This window comes from Aptenodytes forsteri, unplaced genomic scaffold, assembly GCF_000699145.1.
Source record: "Aptenodytes forsteri isolate BGI_AS27 unplaced genomic scaffold, ASM69914v1 Scaffold83, whole genome shotgun sequence".
NCBI lineage: Eukaryota > Metazoa > Chordata > Aves > Sphenisciformes > Spheniscidae > Aptenodytes > Aptenodytes forsteri.
In genome coordinates, this window is record NW_008795371.1 from 6,452,938 (window position 1) to 6,473,559 (window position 20,622).

General features: G+C 49.9%; 1 protein-coding gene across 1 annotated transcript in view; it reads left to right on the forward strand.

Annotated features, from left to right (window-relative positions):
• IGDCC3 (immunoglobulin superfamily DCC subclass member 3) overlaps positions 1 to 20,622 on the forward strand; it is a 112,804-nt gene that overhangs the window by 1,860 nt on the left and 90,322 nt on the right. The window contains exon 2 of the mRNA XM_009280489.2: positions 10,688 to 10,993. Coding sequence (XP_009278764.2) covers positions 10,688 to 10,993 — 306 coding nt within the window. The remainder of the gene's footprint in view (positions 1 to 10,687; positions 10,994 to 20,622) is intronic.

Sequence of the window (20,622 nt, forward strand, 5' to 3'; positions counted from 1 at the left end):
TGGGTCGCACCCCCTTGCGCCGGGGATGTGCGGGGTCACGGCTGTTCGTTGTCGCCCGCGTGTTAGCATCGCTCTGCGGGAGCGGGGGGCTCGTCCCTCCGGGAAGGCACGTTGGGGTCGCGGCTCTCGGCTGTAGACTTCTACATCAGCCCATCCGACACCTTGATCTGCAGATAGCCCGAAGTGTTCCCTCGAGGCTGTGTTTTCAGCTGGAAACCCCACTCGCGCGGGGGGCTCCGGGGAGGGGACCGTGGTGTTTGTGGGGCCCTCGCCCCCATGGCCAGCGTTGGGGAGGGATGGGGGGGCTGCCGTGCAGTGGCGTAGTTGGGCATCCGCGCTCAGGGACCAGACCCAAAATCATCACCGGCGATGTGAGCGGGAGACAGCGCCCGAGCAAACGAGTCGTGTTTGTTAGCAAAGGCGGTAGCTACAGAAAAGAGACGTTGGGCTGCAAGTTGCAGGGATGACGGCGAGCTACTTTAAACCTCCAAGTATTGTGCTCTCCTGTAATGCCTGGCTCGGTTCACACAGCCGCAACCGGTAACACCACCCACCGGACCAGGGCCGAACTACAAAAACATCAAAGGGATTTTTTCCCTGGACCTACTCTGCACATGCCCTGCTGATAAATTGCAATATTTCCCTTCTACTGGTGATGCTGCTTAAGCATGCGTCTAATCTGAGAAAGATGCTGTTCTGCAGCGAAATACCCATGTGCATCCTGCCCTCGCCTCACGTAGCAGCCTTAAAGATAAGGAAAAGTAGGAATTGTTTAAAAAATGTGCAAGCAGCCCAGCATGTTCAGAGGGAGAAGAGTGCGCGTTAGATTAATCAGAGATTAGCTGCTGGGGTGTTTAGGAAACCAGGCTGTGGACTATTCCCATAATAAATCTCGCCACGTGGTTCGTAGCAGCCACGGCGAGGAGGAGAAGCCAGCGTAACTCACGGAAAATATAAGTTATCTGTGAAGTGGATGTAATGAAGCAGGTCTCGTTACTCCGTTGGGATTCCTGGGTATGCAGCAGTGCAATGAGGATGGTTGACTTATTTTTGGGGGGAGGAAAGGAAAAGAAGTGAATTTTTGAAAGCAAAACTTTAGTAAGTTGGGTTTGTGTCTAGTTTATTGCCTGCTGCTATCCAAATTGCCCTGTGTGTTTGTTTATGCTGCGGCTTGGCAGGTCAGTGGCTCCTGACTTTGGGGTGTGTTTTGCTGGCCCCGCTAAAGAGTGCTTGGCTGCACTTTAAAAGTTTTTCTGTTCTGAGTTTCCCCCCCCCCCCTCGTGGGTTTATCTCTCTAGACGTGGTTAACAGCGAGGTAACGTGTTTCTGTGCTCTGCTGAATTTAATAAACCCTCCCGCGTCAATGTCAATCAGCACCGGAGCAGAAAGCCTCGCTGCGGGGACGGGTGCTGCGTCAGGAGAGGTGCCGCGCTGCGCGGGACGGGATGCTCCGCTCCCATCCCTGCGGTTCTCAAACTCCCCAAAGTGCTGGCCTGGCGTCTGTGAACCAGGCATTGGGAGCTGCTGGTCAGTGTGCTGGAGTGCGCTCAGCAGCGAGACAGTATTTTCTTTCCTTTTTTTTTTTTTTTTTTTTTTTTTAATTTCCTGGAGCTCTTTGTTCTGGGTGGTGGACAGCTTTTGTCTGTTATTGCTGAGCCTGGCATTCAAAGGCAGGCATTGGATACGAGAGGCTCCCCGGCTCTGCTCAGTAACAGCCTTGGAATTAAACATCGTCATTTATATTTAAGTAGGCTTAACTTTTAAATTATTGAAGCTATAAGCTTTCACTAATTCCTACTCTGTGTGGCTTTGTTGGTTTTTTTTAGATGCAAAAAAAGGATTGCTTTCTCCTAAATTGGTGTAATACCCCGTCTTTTTTCTTAATATATATAGAGGGTATCTGGTATCATTTTTCCCCAGTAACACTCAGAGACGCTATATGAAATTCAAGCCCACATTTGGGCTTTGTCTTTCTCGGGGAGTTCAACAGGAGTATCGCAGGACGTGGTTTTCCCGCGTGGTGGATGCGGCAGGCGGCCCATGAAATGGGGGGGTCGTCTTGCAACCAAACTTGTGCGCCATGTCTGGGACTGGTGTTGGGTGCGAAGCTCACGCAGGGGTGCGAGCGTGCAGCCACCCATGCCAGTGGCACACAAACATCTGCTGGGGCCACCACGGTGCCAAAACTAAACTTCTCGTTGGAAGTATTTAAAAGCCAGCCGATAGAGAGGGGAGTAGGGCAGGTTGGTCCCCTCCTGATCTGCCCTGCCACCCCCCACGCAAGGAGTTAGAAATCCTAAGCTAGTCTAATCGCGCCTCTTCTTATTGCCTGTCAGACTCTGGAACTTGCACAGCGCAAGCTCCCATGCTCGCTTAGGAGCTGGGAGAGGGTCCCAGGGAGAGGAGCTGGGCAGAGGGTCCCAGATCCAAGATTACAGCCCCATTCCCCACTCCTCTCCTTCCTGCTCAGTCCCAGTTTTGGCCCACGGACCCTGGTGCAATGAGCCCAGCATGGGCCAGCGTGGAGCAGCTCAGCAGCAGTACTGCCCGGCGGAGAGCTGCAAAACTGCCCTCATTTTATGTGTGCAAATGAGAAAGCCTCTCCCCCTCTTTTCTGTCTGCTTGAACTTTTATTTCCCTGATTTCCTTGTTTCTGGAGACTCCCGTGTCACAGCGTGTGAAGTGCCAAGCAGTGACCCCCTGCAACGCCAGACCCTTGCTTCGCAAACCCTTGGGATGCTGCTGCCCCCGCACCTTCCCATCCCGCTGCCTTGAAACATCTTTCTCTGCCATGCTGGGATGGCGAGACCCAGCTCGCTCGCTTCGCCGCAGCATTAGGATCCAGTGGGAGCAGGACGGGACCCCGACGCGGGGCTGCGGCACGGGGAGCAGCATGCAGCAGAGTTTGTGCGAAGCTGCTGCCGGCACCCGGCTTCCCCCCCCAAAGCAGCAACCTGATCCAGCACGCGTTTGAGCAGACCATGCGATTCGTTTTGCAGCCTGCAACAGATCTGGGACAGAAGATGCTTTTCTCCGTGCCCCCTTCTCCCCCCCCTTTATTTCATGCTTTGCGCTCCTGGGATTCTGATCCCGGATATTGTCCTTTTATTTGATCTAACAAAACAATGCGGGATCCCCCCTCTACAGATTAAGAATTCTCATTTAAATCGACTGAATAACATTGGGCAGGAACAGGAATAGTCCGTTCAAAATTACTTTGAAATCACAAACTTATTTGAACTTTACTGGAGCTTTTAGTTTTACAGAGTTTAGAAACTAATAAATTATGTAGCAGGGCTCATGAAAATCTACCCAAGTCCGTTTATCCAAAAGAATATGCAACATTTTGGTTTTGCAAGAAAATAAAAATAATTGTTTACACATGTTCAGGAGTTATTGGCAAGCATATAAAACTGATGGTTAAGGAGGCGAACATGTCAATAATTGCACTTTAAGAGAAAAGAGAGGCAAATAGGCGAGTGTACCGAGAAAAGCACACAGCATACTGATCTGGCCTTACTATTATATCAAATGTCACTGTTGTATCGCACCCTCCACTCAAGAGGAGCCCAGTCACTTAACAACCCAGACCCGCTCCTGCGTTGGTAATTTAAAACCAGAGTTTCAGAGCAGAGTCAAGGATTTGCTGCCTTTTTTTTTTTTTGTTCTTGCGCACGTGGTTGTGTTGTCGAAGCTAATGGCAAGTCAGGAGGATGCGGGTTGTGGCGGGTGATTCTGCTGAGTTGTGAAGATGCTTTTGCAAAAGGATCTTTGCTGCTGAAACCTGAGAGTATGTGAAACGGGAGAGAAGTGCTAGTGTTTCGTTGAAATGGCTCTGGTTTTGGAGCAAGCAGGGATCGGTGCCATGCTCGGCTCCTTGAGAGGAGTGAGGCGATGCTTTCCTCCATCCTGAATTTCAGGGTGGGAGGTGATAAGGCAGAGGGGATGGCAGGGAGGAGAGAGTGCTGTGTTTCCTTTGAATCCCCTGGATGCGATTAAGAGTTTCAAAGGTTTTAATGTACACAGAAACTTCTCTTCCTCCAGAAGGACCTTGTCTTTCCTTTCCTTGCACACCATCCAGTCCTGCCTGCCAGTACTCAAGCTGAATTTCAAGGGCTGGGTGACGGGGCTGTGCTGGCTGGTGGTTTTGGCACCGTGATGCCGGGGTGCCTGTGGCTCTCTCAGCAGCCTCATGCCTTCATGCGTCTCCCAGCCGCAGTGTCTCTGATCCACGAGCATCGTTACGTACCGTGTGGCCAGTCTGCCCTGCTGGGTCTGTGCAAGGGACCGGCCGCAGGGACAGCTGCCTCCCTGATGCTTTCTTGCAGAGTTGGGGGCTGAAAGCCCTGTTCTGTGTTAGAGCAGCCTTGGGGGCTGAAGCCTGTGGGGACCCCGGCTCTGGGCACAGTGTTTCCCATCTTGGCTGCTGCCTTTGCTGTCCTCTCGTGCATGATTGTTTCCTGCTCCGTATTTGTACTGTTGATGCCCTCTGTGGTAGGACTGTGATCTGGTCAGGGCTGCGAAACACGTGGGGAATGCAAATAACAACACATCCTATGCTCGGCTTGCTGCTGTGATCTCTGGATGCCTCACTGTGGATGGAGCTACTGTGGGCAATTAACTCAGAAAAGGTCTTTGCCCTTTCCAGCTATACCAACAGGTTTTACCCTGCCTTCTTTAGAGATGGGGGAGCCCACGAGGACTCGGAGCTCGTCCTGGAAAGGGTCTTTGTGCTGTGAACGCTTCCAGCTTCCATGCTGTGTTTAACAAGCGACCTCCTGGGATTTGCCCAGTCTGGTCTCAAGCATCTGAAAATTATTTGGGGCCACTTCTCTGGCTCTTTGGGCTGCATTTGCCTTCCTTGGCTAAAATCTGTGCCCTCACTGAGGGCAGTGATGCTGGGCATGTCTCTGGGCTCCGCATCAGGTGGCCGAGAGGTCGTGTTATCCTTGACAGAGACCTCCTGCAATCGCTTAACAAGTGGATGTGGTTTATGTGCCCTGATGGAAAAATCGCTTTATATAACCTCCTGTCCAAAAGGAAAGGGAATAAAAAATTCTGAGCTAGTAAACTTTACTGCCAGCAAGATGTTGGGCCTGTTACAGCCTATTCTCTTCTTTAAATGTAAATTTTTCTGGATGCCCTAAAGAGCCACTTTGCACTTTACTGCAGTGAAGTGCTTTTCTCCGTAGGATCTGGGTCAGCCTCAAGGAGATTTAAGGGGGCACCAGCTGGATTTTTAGGTTGCCAATTTCATCAGCCTGAAACCTGTTATAATCTGCTGGAGAATATCTTTCAGGTCCAGATATCTCTTCCTTCCATATCCTCCCATTTGCAGAAGGGTTTTAAAAAAAAAAAAAAAAAAGCACCACTGAAAAAACAGGAGCCATTTTTTGTAGGGCTGTCCCAACCTGCACCCAGGTTTTTGGTCCTAATACTCACCTGCATCCCACTATAAAAACCTCTGGTCCCAGGCTCGCGGGACTCCAGAGGCATCTTCTTTTGGCTGTATTGAAGCAGGACCGGAGTGGCTATCCTTTGTGATGGTAACGCTCACCAGTGGGTTGCTGCTGATTTATGCTGTGTTATACTGGGAACAAACATGGTAAATCAGGGGAGGGCAAATTTCTGCTCATGAGAGGCGGTTTGCAGGTGGATGTTGTGCTGTTGGTGTGATGAGAGAGGAACTAGGGCTGCCTCCGTCTCCCCGCCGGTGCTCCTGATGATGCTGCGCCAGGAAGAGCAGGATGGACCTGACTGCTTCTGCAATATCTCGCCTTGCCACAAGCTCAGACCGGGCCCTTGGCAGGTCATTTCATCTCTCTGTGATTAATGTTCCCTGTCTAGAATGGGAGTAATAATACGGGCTTCATCTGTCGGGACCGCGTGCTCCTGGGGCAGGGGTGGCCCTGCCGGCTGTGGGTCTGGACAGGGTCCAGGAGGATGAGCCGTGTTGTGACTGAGGTCCTTTGCGATGGATGTCACCGCTAATTAAAGTGGTGAGATTAGCTGCTGTATTTTTCAGAAGCACAGGAGGGAAAGCCAAAATCATGTTTCCCAAATGGAAAAGGACAATTCTAGGGTATGAGCAAGTTCTTTTGAAGCTTTGAACATTAATCACAGTGTCAAGTAAAAAATAATTAAACTTATTTTTTTTTAAATGTACTTCAAAGTGTCTTTTAAGCTTCCCATTAATTCGAAGTTCTTTCTCTCAGCGCTAAATAAATCTCTTGGTTCAAAAGCACAAGTGCTAATTGGTTTCTCTGAGTATGCCTGTCTGCTTGATCAATAGGGGAAGTAGTTTTTGTTAAATATTTGCACATATAGTCACATATTGTATTGCTCAGGGAGATGGTAAATGTTTCTCAAAAGGAGACTTGTAGAATGAGGATTCCAATAATTTTCTTGTGGCCTTTATGTCAGAGCTAATAACGCTTCCTCTTCCATCCTTTTGCAGAAAGCAAAGCAATATTCCCTCGCGCGCTCCCCGGCGCAGCCTGCCGGCATTGAGACAAGCAGTCTGTTCAGCTGCCTGCATGACACCCCTGCCTCTAACTACAAACTCAAGCTGCTGTGAGCTCAGTCTTACAGTTTCTGCCTTGAGCAGAGAGTGGCTGTGAGCCACGCTGCCTCGCAGTCTGTTTCGGGAGGTACCCGGGATGTACCCTGGGATGAGCTGGGTTTGGATACGCAGCCAGCCATTGGAGAGGGATGGGGCTTTCAGACTCCCCGAGTGAATGCACATGGCCTCGGTGATTTCCTCTCTGTCTCTCTCAATTAATTGCACTTTTACTGTTTCCATGTGCCTTCGGAGTGTCGTTTACCTCCAACTTTGCAGCATCGTTTCTGTGCCTCACTTCTAACTACAATCAGTCATTTATGCTAACGGAGTTGGCTCCCCCTCTTCCCCCGTTACCTCCTTGCTTTGTATGTGCTCTCCCTCTGGCCCGTCTGAGCTGATCTCTAGAGCAAATGCCTTCTTGTCCCACCATAGAGATTCCTCTGTGAGTGTCCCTAGGTCCCTTTGTCTCTCATCCTGAGCATCGGGGGGAGGCAGGGCTCTGTGTTCAGAGTCCGTCTTTGAGACCTGGAGCCCCACAGTGTCAATCTTGGAAGGCCAAATCCCAACATCCCTGTTTGAAGCCCAGTCCTTGAAAACCACTTTTAATACAAATAATCCCATGGTTACAGCCAAATGGATGAAGGGGGGTCTTCAGAAGGGGATGAAGAAGGTGTAAGGCGCCCAGTTTCTACCATGCCTTGCACCCAGTTCTCTCCAGAGCGTCTGTGCATCAGCCATGTGGATCTTAGGTTGGGCTGTTTGTGGACCAGTTTCTCATACCCATTCCTGATGGTGTGCAGCATTCCAGGGTCTCATTCTTTTTTGAGAAAACCTCCAGGAACTTGGTGCCCTGTAGAAGCACAGCATTGAGAAGGGTGTTTTTCTCACCAAGCCCACTCTGTGCCCCCAAATTAGGCCATGAGGCTGAGGGTCATAGGGAGTAGTGCTGGCTTCAAGGTGACCTTTGGCTGGGGAAGAGCCCACGGTTACTTCCTCAGAGCTTGCTGCATGCTGGGGACCTGCTGGGCTGCAGTGCCACGGTGGTGCAGAAACACGCTCAGGTCAGCTTGCCAGCTTGGTTCCTGCCGACTGTGCCACCGATGACTTACCTATTTGTGAGACTCAGACATTTACCCCATGGAAGAGAAAGCCTGTGTTTTTTTCAGAGTGGGATACCAAGGCCCTTGAGGACCAAAGCTCAGTTTTTTAAGGCAATTTCACATCTGTCTATTTAACGATGCAGATAGGCAGCTTTAGGATGTCTAATGTGCCCATGGTGCCTGGGAAAGGCGTATGCCTCTCCGCATCTTTCAGCATCTAAGTATCTGGGGAGAAGAGAGACTTTTGGCTGAGTTTGCATGGAAAGCCCATGTCAGGGTGAAAGACAGAGCTTGGCTTCTCCCACATCCCCCGATGGGGCGGGCTTGCTTCTCTCCATGCGTCTGGTTTTTTGGTCGCCTGTCCCTGTAGCCCTAGGAAAGTGGCAGTGGGATTTCTTCAAGGTCAGAAAAGTATCCCATGAAAAAAGCATCCATTGAGGAGGAATTTGGGTGCTTCTGGACACTGCGGGTTACAAACCAGTTGCACACTGTCCATTGCACAGTGTCACACCTTGAGGCGCAATCCCGCTCTCGACTACAGCCCGAGGAGACCCCAGGACCAGCCAGTGTCCACCCCCACCCCGGCATGTGTCTGAGGGCACTGGTCCTAATTACGAGTGTCATCACTTCTGCTACTTGTGCAGCCTGGAGTTAGGATGCAGACCGAATGTTTATGGAGGTAAACATGATTATCTCCAATCACAGGCCTTAATGATGGTTATTATAATGACAGCTATTGTGGGAAGGGCATGTAATTATGTTGATTCTTCCTTTTATTGTACATATAATAATAAGCTGTTTTATCTAAGAGTACAGGGGAGCTGGGGGAAGATGGGGCATTTATTTCATTAGGGATTTTTTCTGATTGCCTGTTAGGCTAAATCCTGGAATCTTGTTCAATCTTTCTGGAGTCAGAAGTCCCCTTCGGTTCAGTGGGGAGTCAGGACGCGAGGGTCCTTATCCTACCTAACTCCCAGGAGTGCCCATGCAGGGAATGGGGCCCTGGCGTGGTAGGTGCTGTGGAGACTCTGGCCACTTTGCAGAAAAATGCGGAGCATTCATCTAATTCCTTAATTTTCACAAAAAAAAGTAATTTATGGGTTTGTGCTGGCTGTAGTCTAACTTGCTGAGAGGACCCCAGGGCTATTTCATAAAAAAGAAGTCACAGTGAGCGATAGATCATTGAGATGGCTGGAGCTAGCCTGACATTTTAAGACTTAATGGGTTAATAAAGTGTGTGGTTTAGGTGTCTGTCACTAAGTAGAGTTTGTCCATTCCCTGCACACACTCATACCTTGACAGCAGTACCTTTGACCTGCCGTGCACTACCCCTGCCTTCTTTGTCTGCTCCGTCCATCTGCCTCGGCTCAGGTTGCACTCAATGTTTATCCCCCGTAATCCAATTTAAGTTGCTGTAGAAAGCAATGGGGATTTACAGAAAGAAAGAAAAAAATCTCACTGGGTTTGCAGAGCAGAAAAGGCAGCCTTTTTTTTCTTCCTTTTCTTTAGGATAACTGCCTCTTCTCATGTCTTTTATTTTTACCATGCATTAACGATCTGCCCTCCACTCTGTTTTTGAGCCTAGTGTGGTGGGATCTGTATTAGGGACAGGCATTACAAAGACTGTGCTGTGGTTGGTGTTTGCCAAGAGAAATTGCCCACGTGTGTCCCGATTCTGTGAACAGCTGTGGAGTCGGTCCCCCTGAGCCCATGAAAGAGGGGAGAAGCTGTATCGCAGGTTTGAGCAGCTGGAAACCTCCACCCATCGAGGGGCTGTTGCACAACAGAACTGTTAGAAAGGCTTTCCCTGTCTTCGAATGAAATTGTAGTTTTCTTACTCTGTTGGAATTTCTTCTCCATTGCTGCTCTTTAAAAAAAAAAATTGCCTCCATCCCTGCATTTACACCGTTCAAATATTTATATGACTCCTGTTTCTTGGTTGCTTTTTGTCTTTCATGTCAGCGTGTATTTTGGGCTAATCTTTAAACAATAGCTCTATTTCTGTCATCTTCTGTAGCGTCTAATCATGACTGTATGGCAAATTATACCCTAAAAAGGTGTGCTGGACCAAGTAAAGCATAACATGCCAAAGACATAGTGTTTAAACGTTCTGTTGGCAAAAGAAGTAAATTAGTATGTATCTGTATGATGGGAAGCGAGGGTTTGCCTATTGTTGGTACAAATTCTGCAGTAACTTATCTCTCCTGGACGTCATTTAGCGTAATTGCTTTGCAAGAAACCTTTTGTGTCGCTGAGCCAGAACATTGTGCATTTGTATTTCGGTGCTTAACTTGCTCTTCATTAAGGACTGAATAGCACCATCCTTTGCCTGTTACAGCGTGAGAGAGACCAAAGTGACAGAAGGGCATGGTGTTACGTGGAGAGGCAAACAACCTCCCGCTCTGCCAAGCGGGAGAAGCGTCGCGAAGATGCCGGTGGCAATATGGTCTGAATCAGGAGCTGCCGATCCCCCTCTTCACCCCTGCCAGCTGTGCTGCAAACGGGTCTGGGGCATGGTGCAGCCCCCTCTCTGCCTGGTTACATGGGGGAGAGAGGAGTGGATTTCTTGAACTGGTGTAAACTTCTGCTCCTGGGGTGGGAATGGCTGATGTGAAGTAAGCACTGTCCCATGCTTGTGCAAGTTTTTATTCTGTATTGCTGTTTCCCTGCAAAGGGAGGTGAAGAGGCAATCTTCAGTGTGGTATGAAGCGGAGCTGGGGTTTGGCAAGGCACTGGAGGGGTGTGCCTGCCCGTCCCCTTCACTGGAGTCTCCAAACGCAGCCTCAAAGGTCTGTGCCTGTTTGTGCCTTTGGAAGCTGCACCCCAAGATTTTGATAGCAAAGCCTTGGGAGGCAAAGCATGCCCAAGGGTTTCATGTTTCTCCAAAACGCTTGCACCCTGTATCCCCGGTGTAGCCCACTCTATCCAAAATGTATTCACCATCCCCTGTTAGCTGCCTTAGCAGTGGGTTCTTGCTGCTTCTTGTGGACACACTGCTGACTCTGTCCTTCTCTCTTCATTTTAGATTTTGGCCATTCCTCCGAGCTGGCATTTGTTGTGGAGCCTAGTGATGACATAGCTGTGCAGGAGCAACCCTTGATCCTCTACTGCCAGGTGGAGGGCATCCAGCCCATCACCATCACGTGGCGGAAGAATGGCGTGATGATCGTGGACAGCGAGAATGCCTTCATGTTGGCCAACGGGTCGCTCTACGTCTCCCGCTTCCAGAGGGTCCGGGGAGATGGGTCCTCAGATGAAGGCGAGTACGACTGCATGGCGCAAAACCACTATGGGCTGGTGGTGAGCCGGAAGGCAAAGATTCAGGCAGCAAGTAAGTACGGGCACTGTCCCACCTCATGGGGCCATGCCGCCAGGGGCCCTGGCTTTGCTGGGAGGCAGGAGGGCAGCGTGGTGGGTGCTGGGTGTTCAGGGAGGGAGGATTAAAGAGGGGAAAGAGAAAAAAGAACCTGGAGCTGGTGTGGGGATCTGGCTGGCATCTAATCTGCGTAGCTGTCCAGGTGTGAAAGAAGAGCTAATCAGCCTTCTCAGGGGGAGAAAACTAAAAGCCACCTTCTAGCAGTAAATTCCCTGTCTCAGAGGGATAAGTTATGTTAAAGTCATGCGGTGAAATAGTCCATGGTTTGTATATCTCCTGTGGTGGGTTTGGAAGCCCCTCTGCTTTGCAGCACGTCTGGGCTCTGCTTGGCAGGCAGCGCTTTCCAAACCATAGGCGAAGACCTTCTGAAGGTCATGGTTTCTTTCATTTTGTTATTTAAGACAGGCAGTGTGGAGGCAGCAAGGTCTTATTTACTACCCAGCGTGGCAGTGCCTTTGGGGGCAAGGCTAACAACACCAGACAGATTGTCTGGTGGGGCAGCCTGGAGGAGGAAGGAGATGAAAATGTCAGCGAGGGAATGAAATTTAAAGGTGGGGGAGGAAGAATTACAGGGCAGGCTGTGACTCCAGCCCTGCACGGTACCCAGCTTAGCCCATTGCATCGCCACGGCCAGAGCGGTTGGTCCTGTTGGGTCTCCTGCCACGCAGGCTGCTGGGTTCCCCCCTGCTGGCTCTGGCTGCTGGTTTGTGTTTGTCCCGGGACTGATGGCAGAGCTGAGGTGGTGTGGTGGTTTCTGTCCCTGTTGTGTTGGTTGCCAGCTTTGCCCACAGACTGTCTGTGGGCTCTGGGGGTGGAGCCGCTAATCCTTTTTGCATTCAACCAGAAGTTGCTGCTGGGTGTAATTTATATACAGGTGTGAGGATGGGTGTCCGGCACGGCCCCGAGACCTGGCTTAATGCTGGCTTGTTAAATAAGTTTTACTGAAGGGTTCTCCAACTTGTCTGGGAGATGGCTACCACTCTTCTTTCTGTGCAAGCCACTTACTACCACTTCTGTTGCATTTGTAAATCGCACTGTGATTTTTTGGTGCAAAGCAGGAAAAGTCTACGGCAAAGTCTGGGGCCAGGCTCCCCTGGCTGCACTCCCCAAACTGGGGGGCCTTTCAGAGAGCTGCCGCCCGCTCCCTGCAGCGCCAGGGCTGGCTGGCAGCCTACCAAGGGAACACTCCAGCCCTTGTGTATAACAGTCCCCGAGTGCATGAAGTGGCCATCTGCAAACCTAGCTTTTCAGTAGTGTAAGAAGTGACATTGTCCAGGAGCCAAGGGCTTTGGGTCCATGCCAGATTAGCAGCTGGATCTCAAACTCGTCAGTCTTGTGGTGCTAAACCTTGGAGCACTTTTGGTGAATGGCTCTGGCATTTATGAGCTGGGAGCTGGCTGACGCACAGGCACAATGTCAAACTTCTCGGACCTGTAAACAGGCGACATGAGAGCCGGAGGAATTACCTTTGGGATAGTGGATTGTCAATAAACACTGTTATCTCGGCTCCTACATCAATATGTATGTGATGTGCTGTGTGTACCTGAATAGCATTTCCTTTTGTAGCTGTAGTTTCGTGTGAATCAAAATGAAAAAGGGATCGTGTTGAAAATGCTCTGGACTCTGTTCTGGCTTCGGGCTTGGTTTCTTGCCAGCCCTGAGAAAAGGTCTGGGTGAAGCCAGCACAAAACACGGGGCACCTGGCCTCAGTGCCACAGGTGCCTGCGGATAATGGGAATAAAACAGGATGTTGTGGGCAAATGTAACCTGCTGCTCAGGGCGAGCTCCCCCGCTGTGCCTGAACCGCGGGAGCATGCACGTGCACTTAGGACTCGGCTTAAACACAGATGAAATCTCCTAAGAATGAATCACAGTTGTACCCTCGAGCCCCCATGTCTCAGGGTGGTTACACACAAGTAATAGCGATTTTCCTTGCCCCAAGTCCCAATAAGCAAGTCAAACAAAGGAGGAGGGTAGTTATCCCCATTTTAGAGATGAGGGGACCATTGCATCGAAGAAATGGGTGCCGGCTGCCTGGAAGGAAAGACCAAAACCAAGCGCTAAGCAGACCTTTGCAAAGCAGAGTAAATACTGCCAGTGGGTAAAACCTCATCCCAATGCTGATCTCTTCTTCCCTCTGAGCCTGACATCTGAACACAAAAGCAAAGGAGAAATAAAAACCTTTCACAAACAAAAATCTTGAAAGTTGATCAAGGCCGTGCTACTGAGGAATAAAAGGGATCTGACAGACCGGAGCCCCTCGAGAGCTCTGCTGCACTTTTCGCTGTCTTCAAAGGCAGGCTGTTAGTCTCATATCACCGTTACAGACCCTGGCTTTGTATTGGAATATAATCTTCTTGGCTCAGAGGAATGTACATATTTGCATTCAGGAAATGTGAGCTGGATATCGTATTTTTATGTTTCAAATTTACTTCAACACTTGGCATTGAGTAAAATTTAACTGGAAGAATATGCTGCTCTCAGCCGCTGCACATGCAGCCCCGATGGGCTCGAGGTGCATGCAGTTTCCCCACGGAGGAAAACCTTCGTAAAAACTTCGTAAAACCTTCCTCCTAAAAATTGACTCCTTAAATTTATTTAACTAAAATTCAGGGGAGTTTCTGTATGTCATCATTATTAACCAAAGATGCTCAGCGGAGGAAAGTGGACCTTGGCTGGTTTGTGGATTGGCAGGTCAGGTGCTAAACACATTGATATTTTTGTAGTGTAACCTTCTTTTGAACAAGTACAAGTGTGCAAGAAGCCTACGCGTGACTGAGTCGAGCGGAGGCCCTCGGCATTTCCACCCTCTGCCTAACACGCTGGTTGGAATTTTTTCGGTTGCTGTTTCTGTGTCTGTTCAAACCCTGCTGTGTTAGTTTAAAAGGTTGTGGAATGCAACATGTTTTTATAATCTGATCAGGTTATTGAATACAGATCTTTTCTTTCTCCTAATGACAGTTTCATAATTTCGCCTGAGTCCGAGCTGTCTTAATTAAAATCAGTTTCGTAGGCAGAGTGCTCTCTGGAGGCACTGCTTGGCTGTGTCTTCACGGGTCTCTTTGAGGAGCTGTATTTCCCTTGTGCATGCCAGAAGCTGATGCACGCTTTTGCTCTCTGTGGATGAAGATACCCTCTGAGCAATAGTAACAGCTAGAGTCCACTCCTTTGGAAGGTGAGCTCCCCAAAACGCAGCCGCCTTTCTCCTCATCACCACTCTCTGCTTAACTTGGCCGTACTTGACTCTGGTCGTGTTGTCTCATGGCATTTCCAGTCCTTTTTGCCGATGTTGTAATTTGATGGAGCTGGCTCCGCATCGTCATAAATCACAGCCCGGCCGGTGGAGTAAGACCCATTGATTATATCACTCAATAACAAGCAGTTACCGCTAATTGGAAATCACCATCAAACTGGGTATCGGATCAGACTCTGCACGCATCCGGCTTGAGAGTAGCAATTTTCCTGTTTGATCTGGTGCTATAAAAAACAGGAAAGAGGGAAAGTAAGTCAATTGTGCAACTTAGAGCCAAAGAAGTTTCGTGAAGCTTGGCGAAATGGACCTGCCCAATATTTGAAGTACTGTGGGACCTGAGAATAGTTCTGGAGATATCTGGGCTTGTAAAGATGCTTTCCTCATTGTCTTGCTGCGGGGGGACTGTTTTGTAGCCAAGCTTAGCACCATGCGTCCCTCCTCTGCTCTCTTACCCCCTTCCCTTCTGCATCCTGCTCCAAATCCCGCTCCTCCATCCCACTGTGTCTGGCCATCCATGGCACTTACCCTGCTTGCAGGAGGGCAGGATTGATAGCCCGGGCAAAGCAGATGTTATGTCTCTTCTCTGCATTGATCCCTGCAGACAGCAGCAGCAGCTCCTCTCGCCCAGCCTGGGGCCAAGCATGCTCTCACTGCAAACATGCTGGCCGCTGCGACCTCCAGGCCAAGGGTCTCAAGGTCATCTGCAAAGTACAAAAAGGGGGGAGGTCTGGTCATATGCATGTTTGCAAGTTGGTTTCCCTGCCAAGCTGTGTGGCTAGGGGAGGAGGTTGGGAATTGCGGGGTTCTTAAAGCAGGAAAGATCTTCCCATCGTTTCAGCTCCTCTGCACAGAATATATTCAGGGTTTAACCTGCAGCCCCTTTTCCAGGCTCTGGGGTGGTGGGAAGAGCTGCTGAGCCCAAATAATGGCAGCATTTATAAGAGCGTAGGGACAAGAAGGAAGTCTAAAAGGATTAGGGAGAGACAAAGGGGGCTGATTATTTTATGGGTCACAATACAAGGCATTAGAGTGAGATCACAAAGGGATGTAATTACAAAAGAAGGCCATACTGGGGGGATCAAACCAGGATTAGAGTGGGAAATGTTTTTACACAGTTTTGTTCCACTCATTATGAAGTTAGCATTTTAAATTAAGGTTTAAATAAGGTGGCACCAAAGTTGTCACCAAGGTATTTCCTGGGCAATGCCACTGCTTGGATGCAGATTGCGAGTCCCAGCTCAAAACATCAAGGCAGACCTTAAACACGTGGGTTTGCTGTTGGTTTTTCTTGTGTGTGCACAGTATCCGTATTGTCAGCAGAGACCTATAGCTTGTGCTTAGATCAAGTGAACCTGTTTCTGCAGTTGGAAGCGGGATACTTCTGTGATGACACATTTTAGTGGTGCAAAACATGTGCTGGAGGTAAAGGTATGCTTTTAAAGCAAGTGCCCTGGTGTCGGTTTGCCGCTCTGGAGACGTCGTTGTGTTACTCCCAGGAACTTTTGGCTAATGGTCACTTGCATTTTATTGCAGTTTAACCCCTGGTGTTGCATGCCAAGTTTCCTCCATCCACAAACAAGATGGTTTTTTTTCCAGTTGTGGCTCTGCTTGTATTTAATGCCCTTTCTTCCCAAATGCTGAGCATAACGGCTCAGTCCTGATGCCAGTGATGTTTCTTTATTGTCTGCACTTTGAACGCTCATGGTTCTTGGTAAGCCCAGAGCAGGTTCTGGGTTTGTAGCAGTGGGTCTCAGAGGGGAAAAACACCCATGAGGAATTAGTAAAAAAAAAAAAAGGAAAGAAAAAGAAATTAAGTAAAGCAAAAAGACTGTGAGAGGTTTGCAGGGGATGGATATGATGGGTGAGTGGGTTATTTCCTTCCATCAGCTCTTTTGGCTGCCTCTAGGACATGCTGGCTCACGTGATGCTGCCTCTCACATCTGTACTGTTGCAGTATTTGGCCCTGTGTGTGCTGCAAAACAAATGTACAAATATAGGAGTCACTGGGAGGAGATCGGAGAGATTTGACGGGGAATTTTAGTAGGTTTGCGGGAGGAAAAGAGTTTGTCACTTACCACCCACTGCATTTCAGCGTCTGCATGTAACAGCCAGGATCCATCCTGAGACTTGAGCACATTATAAGACCATATTTCTTTTGGCTGCTCATTTCTTAGCAGTGTGATAGTTATTTAAATATCATCTTGCACTTCTCTGCAAGGCTTCTAACGTGGATGCGCCAACCTTAGCTCCGGCAATGTTATCTCTCATATAGGGGGTTTGCACTGCAGGCAGTAATGTCACTTAGTCATTTATAGAAAGCTCAGGGGAAATATATCAGAAGAATTTCATTAATGGTAGCACTGTTGAGGTATTTGTCTCAATTAACTCTTGGAGCGCAGCTGAGGAAGTTCTGACATTTCTGCAGCCCGTGCCTGCAGCACGAGGCTGCTCCCGAGTTTGCTGCCTGCGTTTTTAACACCGGGTGATGCTCTGTCAGTACCTGTGCAGGCAGCTCTGTGGAGACAGCGCGGTGCTCAGCCTCATGTGCTTGTACGCTGCTTGTTCCTCCGGCTGCTGCTTTGCTCCAGCCTCTCCTTGAAGCACGGGGCCAGGGTAGGTCTCCGCTTCCTTAGTCTTCTGCTTGCAGTCATCACTCCAGGATCTCTTCAATGCTGTCACCTAGAGCAGCTCTTTATGTACTTAGGCTTGTCTCAGCTTAAGGATTTATAATGCTACTAGTTATACGGTTGTTTTTCCAGTGGGCTGGTGATGGTGTGATGGTTATATATGGCTTTCGCTCTCATACTGCCCTACAAGGGTCCCAGCTGGCTGACCCAGTCACCATGGTGTGGCCAGTAACACCGATCTGTGCCTCAGTTTCCCTTCTCTGAACCCAGGGTAGGTTTACCTCAGTGCCATCATTTGCATACCCCTGCGAGCATCTTGGGAGGGGCAAGATGCTATTTTGGGTTTACTGGGGACCCGCATTAGCTGGGGGTGGTGTTTCATATGCGCCGACGCTTCCCTGCAAGCCTGCCAAGAGGCTAAGTGTGCGCAGTGCCGGGGAAAGGCTGGTGCCCAGGTGAGAGGGGGGCTGTTTTTCTGCCGCTGTTCATTGGCAAGGCTGTGAGTAGGAATCGATTTTTGGGGGCATTTGACCAGAGCAATCAATGCTCTTGATCTAGTGGGTAACCAGCGAGTTAAAGGAAAGCATCGCTGTGTTTGCCTTGAAACTCTGGTCATGGCTGTAACCCACAGTTACTGAAAACAGCAAAATATGTAAATAAATAAAAGGGCACAGAAGCTGTAGAGAAAGATACCTGATTTTGTCAGGGCCATGTCTTTTGTGCTGATCCCTGCCCACAGCAGGCTGCCTGCGATGAGATTGGGATTTGGGGACCCCGCTTTGAATGTTTGGGGCCTTTGGGTGCAGTACTGATATGAGCAAGGGCAGACCTCACAAATCCCCTCTTAGGGGTGAGTCCCCTAAGCTGCTTTCCCAGGGATGGCAGGATGAGACCTGGGAGAGCTGTCAGCCAGAGCTTCCCGACGCTGAGGGATGCTGGATCCCCGCTCCGTGCACTGCCTCTTCCGCTCCGGTTTTGGCTCTACCCGCCATCGCAGCCCTGTTGCTGGGAAGGGAATCTACTCCCACTCCTCCTAGGCACAGCATATGGTTTTCAGAGAGGTTCTTGCTTTAAACCCAATTTTACAGTTGGGTTGACTGAGGCAAAAGGAGGTCAAACGATTCGCCTGAGGTCACTCAATAAGTGGCTCAGATTAAATCTCAACCCACGACGCTGCCCGTTCCCAGCGCTGGCTGTGCTGGCCAGACCAGATGGCCTTCTGAATGCGGCGTCAAGATCCTCGGCTTTTTCTCTACCTCATTGTTCTCCATTGTGGGCTTCTGAATGCAGGACCTTGAAAGTGAGAGTCATTTGGATTTGCAGAGTCCAAGTTATTCTGTTTAATGACATGGATTTGCAGGAGAGGGTTTAAACACGCTGCTTTGCCACGGAGGTTTGAATTTTGCAGAGATTTACCTCTTTGCTTTGGTTTTCTGATGTTAAAACTCTCTCTGCCCCGACCAGCTAAAATTGGTCCCTTACCCTTTCAGCTGCCCCACTGCTGTCTTTACTGGCTGCGGGGCTGCCCTGACTTTGTACCTGCGCAGGTTTGTCCGTAGGGCTCCCAGGCCCCAATCCCTGGGATAATTCCCCGGGTGATTTTGCTGCAGCTTCCACACCACTCTGGTCTGCCTGTGCAGTCTGTGCCTTCCCCCTTAGCTTGGTCCTGGGATCACACAAGGGGTCAGTGCAGGGTGCTGCTGGACGGACAATGTCGTGTGTTTGGCTCTGGGAGCCTGCAGGCTCTCGTGTTAACTCTGGAAACACAGATGGAGATGCTGGCATCTCCCTCCTGATCTGGTGTGGTGTCCCATACATCGCTCCTGACAGTAGTAGGGGCCACAGACACAGTTAAAGCAGTGCATTGGGTATCACGAGACAAGCTCCGTCCCCGCTCTCTAAACCAAGAAGCTGCCTGCAAAAGCATGGCTCCGTAACCTCTTTTGGAAAGCAGGTGGACAAATCCTCAGGACATGCAGAGCAGAGACCATCTGCCCAGGGAGCAGTGATGCTGGGGTAGCTGTTCCTCCCCGCACGCACCCGCTTGCCTGGGGCAGGCTGCGGTCCTCGGGGTGGTGGGGAGCTCTCCTGCGCCTGCACATCCCTTTACATCCAGCCTCCCGCGGGAGGGCCTGCACTTGGGACCGGCGCCACTCACATGCCTCAGTAAGTTGGCACCTCTTGAGCATGCCTTGATTAATGGTGTTTTTTTGTCAGTCCCAAGAGGCCCCCATTATGTCCCTTTGATGCTGCATTTCACACTTACCACTGTCACTGAGCTCAATGACTAATTTTCATGGGTCATGGGAGAGGGACAATGGATCAGGCCACGTTTGGAAGAAACAAATGAAATTTTGCGGCAACTGAGAGCACTAATTAAGAGTGAGGATCAATTTGGGTGTACAAAAGAGATAGTTTTAGGCTGCTGGTGTGTAAATGAGTGGTGGTGTTGCGGTAGCAGAAAAGGCTCAGTGTGTGCATACTTCAGCTGCAGCATTGTACTCCACTGCATTTGATCGATACTTCTGTGCTTATTCATTGAGGAAAAACCAAGTGTTTTCCTGCCTGCTGTGCCCAGGAGGGGCAGGGACAGCAAACCTGCCGGATCAAGTCATGGATGATCCCTGCGAGATGTTTTTGGCCAGCAGCAGGAGCTTGTGTTTCTTCAGTTGCATGGCTCATCTTGGAGCATGGCACTGCAAATTAGCTGGTGGCTTTTGAGCACACTGCATTGCCTTCCCTGCCCATCCCTCTGGGCAGGACGATGCCCATCCTCATCTCAGGCCATAGCTTGCCCTACCAGGGATTGCACTGCTTTGCTGAGACTGCAGAGGAATGCTGATTTGGAGAAGGTATCAAAGAGGGAAGGGGGACAGTGAACTCCCATCAAAGGGGATGTCATGGATGCAGCAGGAGGGACAAGGAAAAGCCAAGGGTGCGCAAGCTGGGTCCATGGCTTCACTGAGCATTGAAGAAACGTGATTCAGGTTTGCCCAAGTCTTCACATACAACAAAAAGTCAGAGCTAATATGTATTTGGGATGAGCTGGTTGCAAATGTCCGGGTCCCCAAGCTGTGCCAGTTAAAATCAGTTTGCAAATTGTTTTGGTGGTAGAAATGCATCATGTCTATTTTTCGTTTGATTTGCCTTGGGCAGAAAGGTAGGAGCATCGACTGGAGCGTCCTTTTGCCAAGAGGGTTCTCCAGGGTCTGTGGGGTTCCCATGAAGCAAAGGCTAAATAGATTTGAACCGAAACAGATTTATGGTACTGAGCTAACCTCCCAAATGATTACACGGAAGCGGCAGTCCCCTGTTTCCCCTCGTTCCTTGGTGTGGTTTGCCCATTACCAGGTTTTTTCCCTGCAGCTCAGCATCTTCCCCAGAGGGCAATGGGATGTTCAGCCTCCATCCAGGGGTTTGCTCTCATCCTGAGCTCTCTGCGGTGACATTGCCCTGAATGGCCAAGCAGTGCAGCCGCGTCCCTTTGGTCCCCGGCGTGGCCGCTCCTGCCGAGGTGAAGGTACTTGCCGAGGCACTTTGTTTGCTCGGAGCAGCATCCACTTCGAGCTCACCATGGTTTCCCACGGCAATGTGTAAAGGGGTGGGAGGGAAAGTCCTGACTGCGTCTTTCTTTAGTGGTCCTAATGCTCAGGAGGAGAGGAGAGGCAGGGCCCCAAGGGGGTCAGCTCAAACTCTCTCTCTCA